This window comes from Dermochelys coriacea, chromosome 24 (assembly GCF_009764565.3).
Source record: "Dermochelys coriacea isolate rDerCor1 chromosome 24, rDerCor1.pri.v4, whole genome shotgun sequence".
Classification (NCBI taxonomy): Eukaryota; Metazoa; Chordata; order Testudines; family Dermochelyidae; genus Dermochelys; species Dermochelys coriacea.
In genome coordinates this window covers 8,256,119-8,272,266 of record NC_050091.1, presented here as the reverse complement: position 1 = coordinate 8,272,266, position 16,148 = coordinate 8,256,119, and the positions used below count along the sequence as shown (strand labels likewise).

The following is a 16,148-nucleotide window of genomic DNA, read 5'->3' as shown; positions in this document are numbered from 1 at the left end:
ATATGAAAATGTGGTAGGTGTCCATCTTCCACATTAGTGTGACAGTTTTGATTCATAATTTCACTGTCAAATAAAAATATAATTTACATTCCTGTAGCACTTTTCACCCCAAGAAGGGCAAAGTGCTTTACACGCTTAAAATAGTGAAACATATAAGGGTAATATTTTACCCATCTCTAATTCGCAACGACAACAACCTGACAGGATACAGCAATGCTATACAATAGTTTAGGACAAGAAGTAGAGAGAATACTATGTCCAGTTACAACTACTAGGGGAATTTAGGCAGGCATATTATAATTTCCTTCGAATGATTGTCGACATGCATTGGACTCTTGCTATGCTACACACACACGACTGATTCTTTTGGTCAGCAGAGTCCACTGGAGGCCCTTGGGGCCCTCACGCCTCCCCACCTGACTGCATAAAGAGCAGAGCAGGCCCAACTGGCTCTTACTTCCTTCTTACTGTCCATGGCAGTTAGTTGGAACCCTGCAATTTCTGCTTACTCTGCACGCTGTCATTTTTTCTTAGCCTTGCGTATAATATTTGATTGGTATAGTTTTTTCTTTTTTGCACCCATTGGTTTTATTTCTATATAATTAGATAAGTTAGCCTACATCCCTCCCCTTGTGCTAGGGTACTAGCATTATTGCAGAATCTAAGTCACTGGGATTTAAGACCTGTTCCTTGTGTCATGCTTTGATGCCTGTTTATGATGGGCACTCTTGATGCTTGCTATGCCTTGGATGAGGCAGTGAGTTCACCCATGTTGGCCTCAGTTGATGAGTCTAAGGTATTCTAGGACCTGATGAAATATATGGCAGAAACCTTAGATGTAGCCCTGGAAGTGGTCTGAGAGAAGCAGCTCAAACTCATGGATATTCTACATCCCTCTATGCTAGTCAGGCTTGCCATGTCCATTAATGAAGGGCTACTGAAGCAGGCAAAAAATATCCATTCTGGTTACATTCAGAAGAACTAACTGGGACTACCACATTCCTGATCAGGGATTCAGGGATTTTTATTTTTATCCAGCACTGGGTTTTCTTGTAGTAGTAGCAGTTCAGGAGAGATCAAAACAGCAGGGACTTCCTAAGTCCACACTGAGGAAAAAAGGATAAGAAATGGGGCCTTCTTCAACTGCATGGCATATTTGTCAGCTAACCTCCAGATGAGGGTGACTATCAGGCCCTCATCTCGAAATATGGTTGTTGTTTTTTTTAAACTGAGATAAGTTGTCTTAGTTTATAAACAGGCTTCTCAAGGAACACCAGGAGAACATGAAGTCTGTCATGGCAGAGGGACAGCTGACTGTCCACACTTCCCTAAAGGTTGCGCTGTACATGTTTAACACTACAGCATTCACAAGGCTGCTGCAGTAGCCATGAGGAGGTAATACTGTCAGTCTTTGGGGATTCCCACGGAGGTCCAAGCAACAGACGAAGATCTCCCCTTTGAGGGTAACAAACTTTTCAACACTGGAATGGATGAGGCCCTCTACTCCTTGAAGGATTCAAGCGTCTATATCCCGGCCCCAAGGAGGAAGCAGTCACTCCAGGAGCCATCCTTCATACAGCACTCCTCTATCCAATATTACAGTTGGCCACAGAGGACCTCGGAGCCGCTGAAGAGGAGACAGATACTATTGCAAATGGTCCTCTGCTGCCCCACAGTCTAGGGTTTCCACAAGGCAGCAGGTTTTATGCCTACTGCTGAGAATGGATAGTATAGCCTGATGCTCTCTCTGTGTTCAAGGGCATTGACCAAGGTTGTGACAGCTTATGTAAGGAAACAGGGAAACGCAGTCTAGCCTTACTTCAACAAGCCCACTGCTAGCTGGGCAGAGGAACATGGCCGGATTCTGGTTAACCTCTGGTGTGAGGCGAGCAAGACATTCGTCTTCAGCAAGAACATGAGAAATGATCATACCTACAAAACTGTATCTGAGTAGCAGACAACAGACAAAAATCCACACTGATTTGGAACATAGAATTTATAGCAGCACTGTTAGGCTCCAGATCAGCAAGAGATTACCTTCTTCAAGTGAGATTCCTAACAAAATTTAGGTGAAACTCCTGAAGGAACACGAGTGAGAACATCTCAGACTTCCAGAACACACAGCCTCATGTACTTATATTGTACAGCATGCTAGACTTCACTTACACTCTGCCTGACATGGTCTGGGACATCACCATTCAGATCCCATACCTGGACACAGTTTCCTTATATCTGACAGCCTGGATGCTGGCTAGATGACATCCACCAAAAGAAGCTGTTCAGCTGAGGTTCAGAACATTCTGCTACAAAGCAGGAAATATTTAGCTAGATTTAATTGCAAAGGTAAATGGAAGAGGTTTTCTGTTTGGGCATCACCACTAGCTTTCTCCCTTAAAAGCACCAATACTGGACTATTTGTTAACCCTGAAACAATCTGGCTTTCCATCCACTCCATAAGGCTCCATCTAATAGTAATATCTGAACATCATCTTCCTATATAGGGGTCACAGTGTATTTTTCCACCCTCAGTGGCAAGATTTCCGAAGAATCTTATACTTGGCTTTTCCTCTAGTTTGGGCGCCCCCATGCTCCTGGGACTTCAGTACAATACACCCTCACTGTAACAAACCTGCCGGGATCCAAGCCATTTGTTTGTTATAGCCAGGGTTTCATTATAGTGAAAGAGGCCGGCTGCGGGGAGGGAGCGGGAGAGGAGAGGAGGCCGCTGACAGCGTCTCCAGCCTTGTGGCTATGGCAGGAGCTGACAGCTCCTCCGGCCTCGTGGCTGTGGCAGGGCTGGAGAAGCTGTCAGCCTCCACTGCAGCTGTGGGGCTCGAAGTGGGATTCGGGAACCGGGTTCTTTATAGTCGAAGGTTTGTTATTATGAAGGGCATTATAGCAAGGATATACTGTATAGAGTTAGCAAGGTGAGAGCATTTGAGCTCAGGCAACCTCTGCTGCGTGTTTGAGGAATGTCTCTATATCTGAAATGTGTAGGGCAGCTACACGGTGTTCAATCTACATACTTACAAGACACTGTTCCTTAGTAGAAGCTTTCAGATCAGATGGTGGTTTAGTAGGGCTGTTCTGCAGTCATTTATTTAAGTAGAACTCCTCTAATATGCATCTCCAAGGAATGGGACAACTACACTGCTTTTTAGTCACCAAGAATAAAATCTGTCAGGGCAATCACTTGAAGAAAGAATGATTATTTCCCCTGTATTAACTGGGATCTTCGAGATGTGTTGTTCACACAGATTACACAGCCTACCCTCCTTGCCCACTTCTACTAATTCCTACTTCTGTGGGATTCTCTATTGGTGAAAGAACTGAGGGATGATTGGATTCACTCTGCCGTTTATGCACTTGGGAGTGTGGGGGTGCAAGGGCAACTAGGACACAGGCATAGCCCCAACTAACACTGCTGACCAAAGTAATCCTATCTTGCATGGAGGGGGTTTGCCCATTAAAAGCAAAATCTTTGTGGACAAAGCTTCTCAAAGAACCACAGTTACTGCAGGGTATGTAACATTCTATTCTAGTTGGATTTTGGCCAAGATACTACTGTTAATTCTTCTTGTTGTGCAAATATTGCTGTGGGATCTTTAATGACCATGAGTGTTCAGAACCTTGGTTTTATGACTCTTCTGAAAGAACATATCCTTGAGCACAGACCTGCTAATATTAGTTCAGTACTGATTTGAAGAATAACTCTTCTTACTGAATTGCTGATGGTACTATATGAAATACTCATTAAAAGGAGATCCCAGCAAAATTCCTTTCTTTCGGGGTTGTAGTCATGGCCTATTGTTGAAGAGTTCTTACCTGTACAGTCTTATCTTGGCATTTTGATACAGTCTCTAACTACATGATCACACTGTTTTTTCTGCAGGACCCCTGCCTCAATCAGTGCACAGGAACAATGCTGCTGACCGAATGGGTAGCTATGCAATACTTCTTTTTACCCTCATCATTTAATGTCTGACCCCATGCCTTTTTTATTGCACACAAATTTAAATCCTGAATACAGTATTATAAATTTCCTCGTGGCTTTTCTTTGACATGCATCACTGTGGTATCTGAGTGGTTCATAAACATTAGTGAATGAATTTCATCTTTGCAATATCCCAGTCAGGTAAGATGGTATTATCCCCCATTTTACAGATGAGGCTGTGAGACAGATTGAAGCCAAAATCATCAAATGCCCCACTTATTTTGGGAGCCCAACCTGAGATGCCACAGGCTTGATTTTTATTCAGAGTACTTAGTGTTTTTATAGCACTGTGTGTGTTCAAAGCACAGCTCCATTGACTTCAGTTGCAGTTGTGAGCTCTTAGTACTTCTTCAGATCAGGTTTCAGGTGTTCTAAAGTGGGAACCCAGAAAATGAGGAAGATCCTGTGGGCGCTTGTGAAAAGTTTTTGGGTTAAGTGACTTACCCCTTATCAGACAGGAACTAAATGGGAGAGGCAGGGATAGACTCCCGTTCTCTAGGGTTACATTCAACTGCCATAAGCACAAAAACCCCTTTCTCCTCTTCCAGTCCCTTGGTTCATTCACTACACATCTTCCAACTTCTGCAACAAATGAGGCTGGCTCATACAGATGACACGGTCTCATTTGTTACACAACCTTGATTCATTCCCAGAGCACTTTTCGTCTGTGCACTGAATGAGGCAGAGATTCTGTGGAAAATATATTATGTGACCATGTAATTAAAGTCTGTATCATAATGTATATGCACAAGGGGAGTGAATTAAAGTTGCCTCTGCAACCTTAATTGGGCATTAATCTAACTTTTACATGCTGGGACTTTTCAACCACAATGTTCTTTTGACATAACTTTTTTTTTTTTCTTCAAGCTCAAAACAAAACAAGTAAACTGAAAAACAGAAATTTAATCACATGGAATTCTGTGACCCCCACATGGGTCATCAGCAAGACTGGCACCTTTAGGCCCACAGCATAGACTTCAATTAACAGGATTTATTTCCCCCAGGTGGCTAGCCCACATAGAGGATAATGAGATGCACATTTTGACAGTGAGTTTCACTGCTATTTAGTGGTAACAGAGGTATGATAGAACTCAAGAATCCTGTGTTCTATTGCAGGTTCTGTAGTGGAGTATGTTTCAGTGGTTAAATAGCTTTTTGCCCTATTTTTCCCCTTTCCTAGTATGTCCTTCTCCCATTCTGTTCCAGTTCCCCTTGGCACCTGTCCCCTTAGCCTGCGCCCCCTAGCCTGCCCGAGTCTTCCCCTCCCTTCTCTTGCTCCTTCCCACTCCCTTTCTTTTGTGCAATCAGGTTGTTTCCTCCTATTCCTTCTCGATCCTTCGCGCTGCCTGGGTGCCAACTGAAGAAGCATAGAGCGTGCAGGAGAAACAATCGCTCTGTTTTCAGTTCTGGTGCCACAGCAGCTCTCTGGGTGCCAGGAGGGACAGTTGCAGGGACAGTCCTGCTAAGCCCCTACATTCCCTGCAGCCTTAAGACTGAGCTTAGTTGCACTCTGGGGATAGTGCACGGTCACTGTGGTTGACATAAAGGAGCTGTAGTGACAGAATCTTTGAAGAATAATGGAGTCAGTGTCTAACAAACCTCTACTGAGCATGTGCAAATGAAATTTTTCTGATGCTGATAGTCAAATTTGGTGTTTTTTCATGTGGGATAGAAGAAGACACATCCTCAACACCAGGGCATCTCTCTGGGCAATATAAAGTTCCTGCTACATAGCTTAGAGGTGCTAGAATTTCTCAACAAAACACTGTAAGAATTTTTTCTATCATGAGTAGAAACAACATATTTTCCCTTAATCTCACTCTCTGAAATGGTGAACCATTTTATGCTGAAACTTTCCTAAGAAAATTCATCTTGAGCAGACACCTGTCATGGAAAAATTTAGCCTGGACAGTCAAATCTTGCAAAATTAATTGCAACTGAAAATGGCATTTATAAGGAGAAAGTGCTAGGCAACTATAACAACAGTAGGCAAAACCAGCACTGCATATAATAATAACAGGCAATGGTATTCCTGCAAAGATACCTATTAGGTGAATAATAACTCTTTGAGACCAAAGGATTGTGATGGACTATTTCACATACCCTGTAATATCAGGAATATTTTAATCAAGGACACCAAGATACTGTCTTTTTCACAGACATGTAGACTAGGCAAAAAGAGTTACTGTTCTTTAATTTAAAAAAAAAAAAGAGAGAGATTCTGAATGAAGGGGCAAGGCCTTAAAGTATGTTAGGGTAGTCTCATGACTCTAGTGTGATCCAAATGTGCTCAATAATTTTCTGTATATAAGGCTGAAAGTGAGATTGTGTACTGTATCTCTTGGATGTGCAGCACATTGCAAGCACTGTCCAGGAGCAGGAAGAGAGGCTAAGGTGGCTTTAAGTTACCTTGTGCCCTCCTTCCAGTACTGGGTTGTTCTAGGGAGCAGTGCAGCGTCTCAGCATGATTGTGGCTGCCATCTCTGACCACCTATGGTTGGCAGTGCTGCCCAGAATTTCTATGATGCTGTGCACTGTGGTTCTTCTCCTGGCAGACCACCTACACTGGGGCTTGCAAGAGGTCCTGTGTCAGTTTGCTTACCTCACCCTGAAAGCAGTGCCTGCGTGCAGTCGAATTCTCTTCTTGTCAGCTAAGAGACTTTTTTAGTCTCATTACACTGCCGGAGCAGTGTTCAACAGCTATGTTGGGGGCAGGAGAACTCCATCTTTGAGATATTTCAAACTACCTGTGGGATTTGGATGCCCAGTGCCCTGCACAGCTTTGAAAATCTCAGGATGTGCAGACTAGTAAAATGATACTGGGAGGGGTGGGTCTTTTGGATAATATATTTTAAAATTGTTCAGTGTAACTAATTCAAATTGTGGAGGCTAAAACTAGTCACTGAGGAATTGGTGTGAAAAAATTTAAGGTGTGTAAAATAAGTAGATCTTGTTTTCTTCTAGCTGCCAACCCTCTTGTTCAGCAAGGTGGACAGCCACTAATCCTTACCCAGAACCCAACCTCGGGGCTAGGCACAATGGTAACACAGCCAGTGTTACGACCTGTTCAGGTGATGCAGAATGCCAACCATGTTACTAATTCACCAGTGAGCAGCCACCTATCTTCATAACAACACAGGTGAGTTTTCTGTTCCCATGTACTTAAGCATTCTTAAATATTTGAAGCACTCTACATAACTGTACTTAAGTACTTTTACGTATTCTGTACTTAGTGCTTGTATTTAAGTACTATTGAAGGTATCTAAATCATAAGTAACTTAAAAAAAAAACTGCAAGTACTTTTTCAAACTGTCCTGGATTCTGGTTCGTCCCCAGAAACCACTGTCCTGGTTTGGGCACTTTAGGCACTCAGTTCCAGCTGCCATGGGCTTTTTTCTGTTCCTGCTGTTCCACCAGCAGGGAGGGTGGTGGCCCTGCCCTCTTCATTTCTGATTGTTAACTGCGACTGGTTCAGCCTATGGAGGGGTGAGTCAGTATGGGGGAGGGGGCAGAGCAGGCAGACACATACCTCTCAGTGTCCTGCATTGAGAAAACAAGCCCAGTAGCTGCATACCCTGCAGGGTGGGATAAGAAATGCCTGCCAGGCACTGGACATTCTCCAGTGCTGAAGGGGCTATTGTGAAATTGAGGCCTAAGGAATTGTTTTGTCAACTTCTGCCAGTGCCACCACTGCCAGTCATTGTATCAGTTGATTATACTTCCTGTTTCATTTCCTTTTGAATTGTAAATATTCTTAGTCTTCTTTAATCTGGAAATATCTCTTCAGTCACTAATGGCGTGTGAAAATAAAATGTTGCCGATTGTAGTGAGAACTACTTCTCAGAAATTGTTGAAGATAATGGGAACTTTATGAAGCAGTTTGTAGTTTGTGCAAACCAAAAGAAAGACGATTCACAGACAAGATAAGGCACCCTCAGATTTCACCAAACATGCAGGTAAATAATTATTATTAATTAAATATGGTTCATTCCATTTTTTGCTCACTATATTTTCTCATCAGTTGGACATATTTATTATTTCTTGAAGTGCTGTTTTAATATGTTCCTGAAATTGTGATTACTTGCCAGAAAAGGCCATAAATACCATATTTACTCTAATTTAGTTTGTTGTAAAACACAGACCCCAAGCAGTATTTATGGTATGTTTTATACATCATTTAGCATTTGTTTTTCCTTTTGTATTTGAGCAGAATAATAATTACAAATTTTTATATATATAGTTGCTCTGAATAAAATAAAATAATTTTTGTTTTTTAGAGAAGTCGTGGAGAAAAGGACTTTGGATATAAGCAAACTGTTGATGACTTGTTCACAGCATCTGGGGAAACCCCAAAGTGAAAGACCCCCAGTTTTGATACTTTTCTGCAGCAATTACTCTGTGATGGAGCAGTGTCCAAAGAAAATATAGACAAGCTAATTCTCAGTTTTATTAGTGATATGCTGACTCTGTCAACTGTTGAAGGGTGTGGCTTTCGCAGTTTATTTATTGGAATTGTTCCCAAGGCTGCTGTCATGTGAACTGAAAAAATAAAGATTAAACTACTGGGACAATACATAAAAAGCATAAAAAACAATTGGCATTTCTACGTTATGTTTGCACAACTGGAGATGTGTGGACACATCAGGCAAGAAGCTATCGTGGATATTACCTGTCACTGGATTGACTACTAATCCAACAAGAGTCCGCAGTCTTAGGCTTCCATCACTTTGTTGGAACACATAGGTAACAATAAGATCATTCTCTATTGACTCAGATCCATTCACAGTGTGATCTGGATTCAGTAAAATAACACTTGGCAAAGACAGTGTTAGCAATTTTGTTAAAGCCTTCAAGCTGTTTTCAGGACCTGGAGTGTTGGAGGATGATGTGATAAGGAAGTGGAGGAAGATGCTAGTAAACAAGTGGACACCCCACGTTCTGATAGATGTAGCCATGTGAGTATTGATGAAGTTTTGACAAGCGGTACTGCTGACTGTTCATATATATTTACCACCAATATTTTGCCACTACATATGAGTGTTTTTCATACACTCTGAACTTGATAGCAACTACTGATGCTTCTAGGGCTCTTGCCAAGAACTCTCAATACAAGCGTCTCTTCAGAAGCGTAGTGGGTAAGTGCTCTGTCCTTAAGCAACACTGCATACCAGAGTTCAAAGAGTTCTGAGCTTGTGATGACACGCTTGGAAAACAATCTGCAAACCTACCTCTACGCAACAGAATTCAGTAGCTTTCACCGTATTTACAACATCCCTGATAGAGTTAATATTGTGATGGAGCATTTCCCACTGCCAAAATTCTCCAACACAGCTGGAATATCTAAGTAAGTTGTTGGAGGTGATGTCCACAGTTGCCACTGGACTTGGTAGATAATGTGAAGGAAGGCCATAGAAAAGGTTTGGACCGTATTTTGACATTTGATGCAGCTGCGAGTAACAAAAGTGCAAAGTCATTTGTCACTGTTTCTGTGCCACACCGATTTTTTTTAAAGTTGCATTGGCTGCTGAATCAGATTGAGAGAAAAATTGCAGAGTAAGTTCTTTTTACATGATCTGGTTTGTTGTGATAGCCTACCAAAGCCTACAGATCAAGTGACAACATCCAAAGATGCCACTAATTTCTACTGCTTTGCTGATCATGGGGCATCTGACTCCCGCTTAAGAATTGTTGGTATGTAACTCCTCAGTGATCCATCTCATGAATTTGATCAACTGAAAAAATATCCAGTAGTTGTTAAACTTTTTATCAAATTTAATACTACCCTACCAATCATGTTCCAGTGGAAAGATTATTCAGTAGCGCTGGACAAATCCTTTTGCCAAGAAGGAACTGTCTTCAGGATGATACGTTCAAGATTCTACCATTCGTTGAAGAAAATGCCCATTTAATCAAATGAGCTGCTGTTTGTACATAATTAATTATATATAAAAAATGATGTAATGGAAAGGAAATGTATTTATGTTTTAAGTGATTTTTTTCCATTGTTGTTCCATCTCTTTTGTGTATATAAATAAAATTTAATCGTTGCTCTTTTTCTTTCTCTTCTACTATGTGCTTATATTATTTAGGTGGTAGTTCATATATTGGCCAGGAAATACAGGCATTGAAAGTACTTGCACTTGTATTTTTTACCTATAAATGCATAAGTATTATTTCCACAATATATTGTATTTCTAAGTTCTTCTTTAATGATATACTTGTCACTTTTATATTAAGTCCTTTTTATCAGTACTTATGGCAACACAAGGGGATGATGCTGGTACCATTGACTGGCACAGAGGAGCCTGGGCTCTTGGATCAGTCAGTTCTGTTGGTTAGTTTTATTTTAGTAATAAACAAACACCTGTGGAAAACAGAGAATAAAAATGCTTGGAAGACTAACCTGTCTTGGCTAATACTTATCAGTTTGTCACTCTGATCACTTCATATGATTTACTCAGACTAGTGCTGTCAATGTGAAAAGTCTTCATTTACTTTTACTTTTTTGAGGTGAGTGGGAGGAGGTTGGGATTAGAGGATCTTTTGAGCAGATTTCTACTGGAAGAGAAATGGATTTATTGCTTTGCAGAAATAGGGTCCGATCTAATGCCAACTGAAATCGATACAAAGATCATACTGACCAATACTCGTTCTTCTGTGGTTGCTGAATTTGTCTCTTCCACTCCTAAACATACCTAGCAAACCTCAAAGAAGTAATTTGGGAAGGACCATTCAGGCACTAACGCCACATTGTGGTTGGTAAACTGCACACGGATTATCTCTGTTTTTGGTTTGTTGGAATAAATATGTTAAAGATAATTTTGCCTCTTAAATGCAGGGATTTCCAGTAAGGAATGTCCGTCCTGTACAAAACACAATGAATCAGGTTGGAATTGTTCTGAACGTACAGCAAGGCCAAACTGTTAGACCCATTACCCTAGTCCCAGGTAAGCAGTGTATCCATTGAAACAGACTAAATGGGCATGTGGTAGAAATCTGTTGTTTAGCGTTTATCCAACTAAAGGAACATAAACTAAAAATATTATATCTTGAAATTTGTTTCCTTATCTGTGTTGCCAGTAGTCCTTGAAGAGTGGATTTTTCTTAGGGGACCTAAGCCCCTGGTCCTGCAAACACTTTCCTACCATGAGTAGTCTCACTCGTAGCAGTAAAGCTAAGCACATATGTAAGAGTTTTCAGGATCGGGGTCTGTATGACTAAGAGTACGAGTCCCATGAAAACTATGGTACTTTGGCAAATCCCACCCAAAATTATTAAAAGGGAAGAATTTGAACATGTAATTTTCACTGTCTGTTTCCTTTTGCATTTCACTCATCTTGGAAAGTGAAACTATTTTCAAATGTGCTGAGCATTCATAATCTCCAGCGAAGTTAGTGGGAGTTGTGGGGGCTCAATTCTGCTGGGAAACAAGCGTTAGAAATCTGACACGTCAAGTGGGAGCATCTGCTCTAACCAGGTTTTCTGTTCTTTTTGAAGCCCCCAGGTACCCAGTTTGTTAAACCAACGTTGGAGTTCCTCAGGTTTTTTCTCAAATGGCCCAGGTGAGACCAGGTACAACCATGCCGGTGCGACCCACTACCAACACTTTCACTACGGTCATTCCGGCCACGCTTACCATCCGGAGCACTGTACCACAGACCCAGTCACAACAGCAAAGTAAGTCCACTCCCAGCACCTCCACAACTCCTACTTCAACGCAGCCAACAACACTGGACAGTTAACTGTGCAGCAGCCAGGGCAATCCAGTCAAGCTACTAACCCTAAATTAGGTAAGACCTCCCATGGGAAAGCAGTGGGACTCAAGTGTTTATAATTTGATCTTCAGATATGTGGCCTAGTGGCTAGAGTATGGGAGTGGGAGTCCTGGTTCTATTCCTGACTTGGTCACTGACATACTGCGTGACTATGGGCAAGTCACTTAACTGCTCTGTGCCTCAGTTTACCCATCTGTTAAAATGGGGATAATCCTTCCATATATCCCAGATGGGTATGAGAATTAACTAATTTGTGTTTATAAAATGTTTTGAGATACTCAGATGAAAGACCCAAGAAATGCTTATTTGTGTGTTTTTAAAAGATTATATATGAAGCTGTTTTTAAGATTAAGAAGGGCACAATGGAAATTAGTTATTCCTTTTTATGATGTCCAATAATACAATAATGATGGATTGTTCAAAAATAATGGCAAACAACTTTTAGAACAATAATAGTACTGCTTCATTCAGCAAGAGGTCCAGACAATGTAATTACATTTTGGAGGTCAGAGTCAAATACTACAGCAAGATTCAGAAAAGGGTGTGGATAATTTTGACAATCAATAACATGTATAGTTATTCACAGGATAAATCTCGTGTTTCATGGTGTAAGCTGATAGCTGGAGGGGGTCAGAAGAGTGTTGTCCTCCCCTAACCCTTCTTGTACAACTCTGGTGAATTAGGTATTGATCATGGTCAGAGTCAGGATACCAGAACTGATGGTCTTATGTGGTACAGTAGATGATGGGGGACATGTTCGACCCATGGTCTGATCGGATATATCAGGATGTAGGACATGAGAGATGAGAGGTCTTGCCTGGTATATCAAATCCGGTGTTCCTAAATTTTTTTTCTGCATTGTCCCTTCTGTTGGCAGTGAGCATTGCAAGCTTTGTGACTGTGAAGAGACCTGGAGTAACTGGAGAGAACAGCAATGAGGTTGCTAAGTTGGTGAACACACTGAATACCATTCCTTCATTAGGCCAGAGCCCTGGTCCACTTGTGGTTTCTAATAGCAGCCCTGCACATGGTTCCCAGCGATCCAGTGTTTCAGAGTCGTCGTCGTCGTCATCATCACTGAAAGGTACGGTCTGTGGTAGCCTAGATTCTGCTGAAAGCACAGACTTCTAAAGATGTTTCTAACACTCAATTTCTGAAGCAGAAAACAGTAACTAAGCATGTTATCTAGATTGCATGTAAAAAGGGAAACAGACATGTTAAACAGCTATACAGTTGAATTTCATGTCTTCATTGCCCTAAAGTTTTTCCTAGTGAGTGTCCTATATTTATCATGTGAGTTCCCGACTACTCCTTGTATTTATAACTGTGTACTCAATATTATGGCTGCCCATACTACCATTGTTAGAATTATTATTTACACATTGCCATGGGCATACAGAGCTTTTTACAGACATGCAAGAGGGTAGCTTCTGTGCTACTTCTCCTGCACAGAAGGCACATCTCAGTGGGAGTGAGGCAAAAGATGGCTTTAAGCCACCTTTTGTGCCATCCAGATTCTGGACTTCTGCCCATGTTTGGAGGTGAGAACAAGGAGTTTGAACTTGATGTGGATGGGGGCAAGAAGTCAGTGAAAGGATACAAGGAGAGTGGAGTGTGATTGGAGTAGTAGAAGAAGATGATTTTAGCTGCAAGATGTTTATCAGAAAGTTCTTAGGACACCAGTGACTGTGTTCTGAGGAATGATGAGTGTGCAGTGTATCTCATATGAATTGTCATAAATCTGCACGTTTTCATACCTCTCCTCTCAAGTCCTGTTAGCAGTTAATGTTATTACTCTTGAAATGAATCACTTTCAATAAGGCCAGAAGTTAGATCCAAGTTTTTATTGAAATGTAGGGGTAGTATCAGATTCCAGATCTGGCTTATCCAGTTTTTTATTATTGTTGTTATTATTGTTATTGTTATTACAGTCAGCTCTTCTCCTGTCCCCACATTTGATTACAAGATGGTGGCCGGAAGTCTGCCCAAGATGCAATGCCCAGTTTCGAGTGACTGAGGCTTTAAGAGGACATATGTGTGTAAGTAACCATTCTGAGATGAAGAATTCATTAGTCAGTACTATTGATTGTATACGGCAATACTGAAGAACAGTGTTCTCCCCCACGGAAGGGGCTTGGGGAGGACAATCTGATGGGGGAATGGAAAATCTACCACAGGATCTTTAATAACTCCAAGTAGGCTGGACCTAGTTTTATATCTTGTTAGAAAGGACTGTTCCTCCAGTAGCACTGCCCCCTCCTAGCACTGGTCTCACCCAGCTGTACTGACTTGGAGGGAAGAACATCCACCTCACTACTTCCTGAAGGTTGCTATGGTGGGCTCCCAGCTTGCTTAGAGGCCCAGCCTGCTTAGCTTGTGCGAACCAATGAGGTCACAGCCCACATTGTATGTGTAGTGATATAGTTACTGTTATGTACAATCTAATCATTAGTGTGGCTTTTCTTTTTCCTGAAGTACTGCTGCCCTGAAATGGTTGAATTCCTCAAGAAAGGAAAATCTCTGGAACCTGAACCAAATATTCAGCCTACAAAGCCTCCATCTCCAGAAAAAACTGCAGCTGTTGCTTCACCGCCCTCCTCTACACCTATCCCTGCATTGTCTCCACCCGCTAAAGCTCCAGAGCAAAGTGAAAATGCAGGTGACTCGTCTCAGAGCAAACTCATCATGTTGGTAGATGATTTCTACTATGGCAGGGATGGCGGCAAAGTGACTCAGCTTTTGAACTTCCCCAAGGTTCCAACATCCTTCCGGTGTCCACACTGCACCAAGAGGCTAAAGAATAACATACGGTAAGAGGAATGCCACATGCCCCTATAACAGTACCTCGTAGTTCTTGAATCTGCACCTCTCAAAGTGAGTTACTATGTCAATCAATTAAGTTCCAGAGCCCCCTTATAGGGTAGGTAAGTCACAAACAGAGGCATGGAGAGGTGAAGTGATTTGCCCATGATCACACAATGAGTCAGTGGCAGAACTGGGAAGTGAACCCAGAACTCTTTTGGCTAGAACAGGGTTCCCAAACTTTTTTCCTTGAGGCCCTCCTGCAGCTGCAATAGCACTGCGGCTGACTATTAGCACTTCTTGCTGCTTTCCAGGAAGTGGGATCCGGGGGTGGGGGTAAGACTTGAGCTGTTCAGAGGCAGCTGAACTTTTAAATTATGCCCTCCCCGCTATCAATGTATACAGTTTGATAGTGCTCCCTCTCACTCACCCACCAGGCAGGTGAGCCATCATCCCCTCAGGATGATCATATGGGAAATCAGGCAAGGGGCTGTCTAGCAAGTAGTCTGTCATGTCGCATGTAGCCACGCGTCTGTCAGGGAGAGGGCACTGTGGAGCGTGCACAGCCCCTCGCCTCAGCAGGGAGCAGGGACAGCAAAAGGGTGAAGGGGCCAGGCAGGTGCCACAGCCAGCCCCCACTGACACCGTCTACCTCTGCAGCCCACTGAGTGCCTTGTGCTTGTCATCTGGCAGCCTTGCCCCAGTCACCCACCCAGCACCCATGTGCGCTTCATAGGCACCCCCTGCCTGACTGCCATGGATTGTGGGGGTGCAGTGGCTTGGAGCTGGAACAACCACGAACCCACTAGCCACCCTGGGAGCTGCCATCTCTCAGGGTCAGCCCCTTCTCGCCCGCCGCACAGCGGCTCCACATCGCCCTCTGTGGGCGCTGAGCTCCTCTGGCACTGAGCAGGGGCCATCACTAGCTGCCACTTCGTCACTGTTTGCTTCACAAACTCCAATATCCTCTCCAAACTCAGCCCATGGCTGTGTCAGTAGACCACCAGGGACTGTCTGGTGGGCCACGGCCCACAGTTTGGGAACCTCTGAGCTAGAATAATGGAATCCTGAGTCCTAATAGAACTTTTAACACCTGTAATTTCTGATTAACTCACCACTAGTCCAGTCCCTAGAAACCACGATAGAGTATTCTCCACTGCTTTATCCAGTTGAGTTTGAACATGAGAGCTGAAGAGAAGAGGTAATTTCCTGTTTGTGGAACAGATTGTACAATGCACAAGAAGCCTCTCTAGTATCTTATTGCGATAATAGTTAGTATTAAAATTGACTTTGAGCTGATATGCTTTGTCATGGCAGATGAAGAATTTTAGTTGTTATCCTCTTGATACTGCTCCTTCAGTGGGCAGTTAGAGAGCAGAGTCAGATGTATCCTGCTATCCAGGGGCTGAATAAGCTGCTGTTGATGCATATCTGGGTCACAGAGTGAGGAATGTCATGTCCATCTCTTTGATGGAGGAGAGTTGCCATCATGTCAGGCTTTTAGTAGGGTTAGTGAGAAGAGAGTATCTTAATGCTATGCCAAAAATGCAGTTATTTTATTAGCTATTTGAAAATAA

At 42.5% G+C, this 16,148-nt stretch overlaps 1 protein-coding gene across 1 annotated transcript in view; it reads left to right on the top strand.

Moving 5' to 3' along the window:
- The window catches only part of POGZ (pogo transposable element derived with ZNF domain), a 64,424-nt gene that overhangs the window by 26,743 nt on the left and 21,533 nt on the right, over positions 1-16,148 (top strand). The window contains 11 exon segments of the mRNA XM_038383051.2: positions 6,959-7,108; positions 7,111-7,133; positions 10,833-10,941; positions 11,113-11,118; positions 11,499-11,519; positions 11,522-11,722; positions 11,725-11,784; positions 12,647-12,836; positions 13,701-13,747; positions 13,750-13,808; positions 14,245-14,579. Coding sequence (XP_038238979.1) covers positions 6,959-7,108; positions 7,111-7,133; positions 10,833-10,941; positions 11,113-11,118; positions 11,499-11,519; positions 11,522-11,722; positions 11,725-11,784; positions 12,647-12,836; positions 13,701-13,747; positions 13,750-13,808; positions 14,245-14,579 — 1,201 coding nt within the window.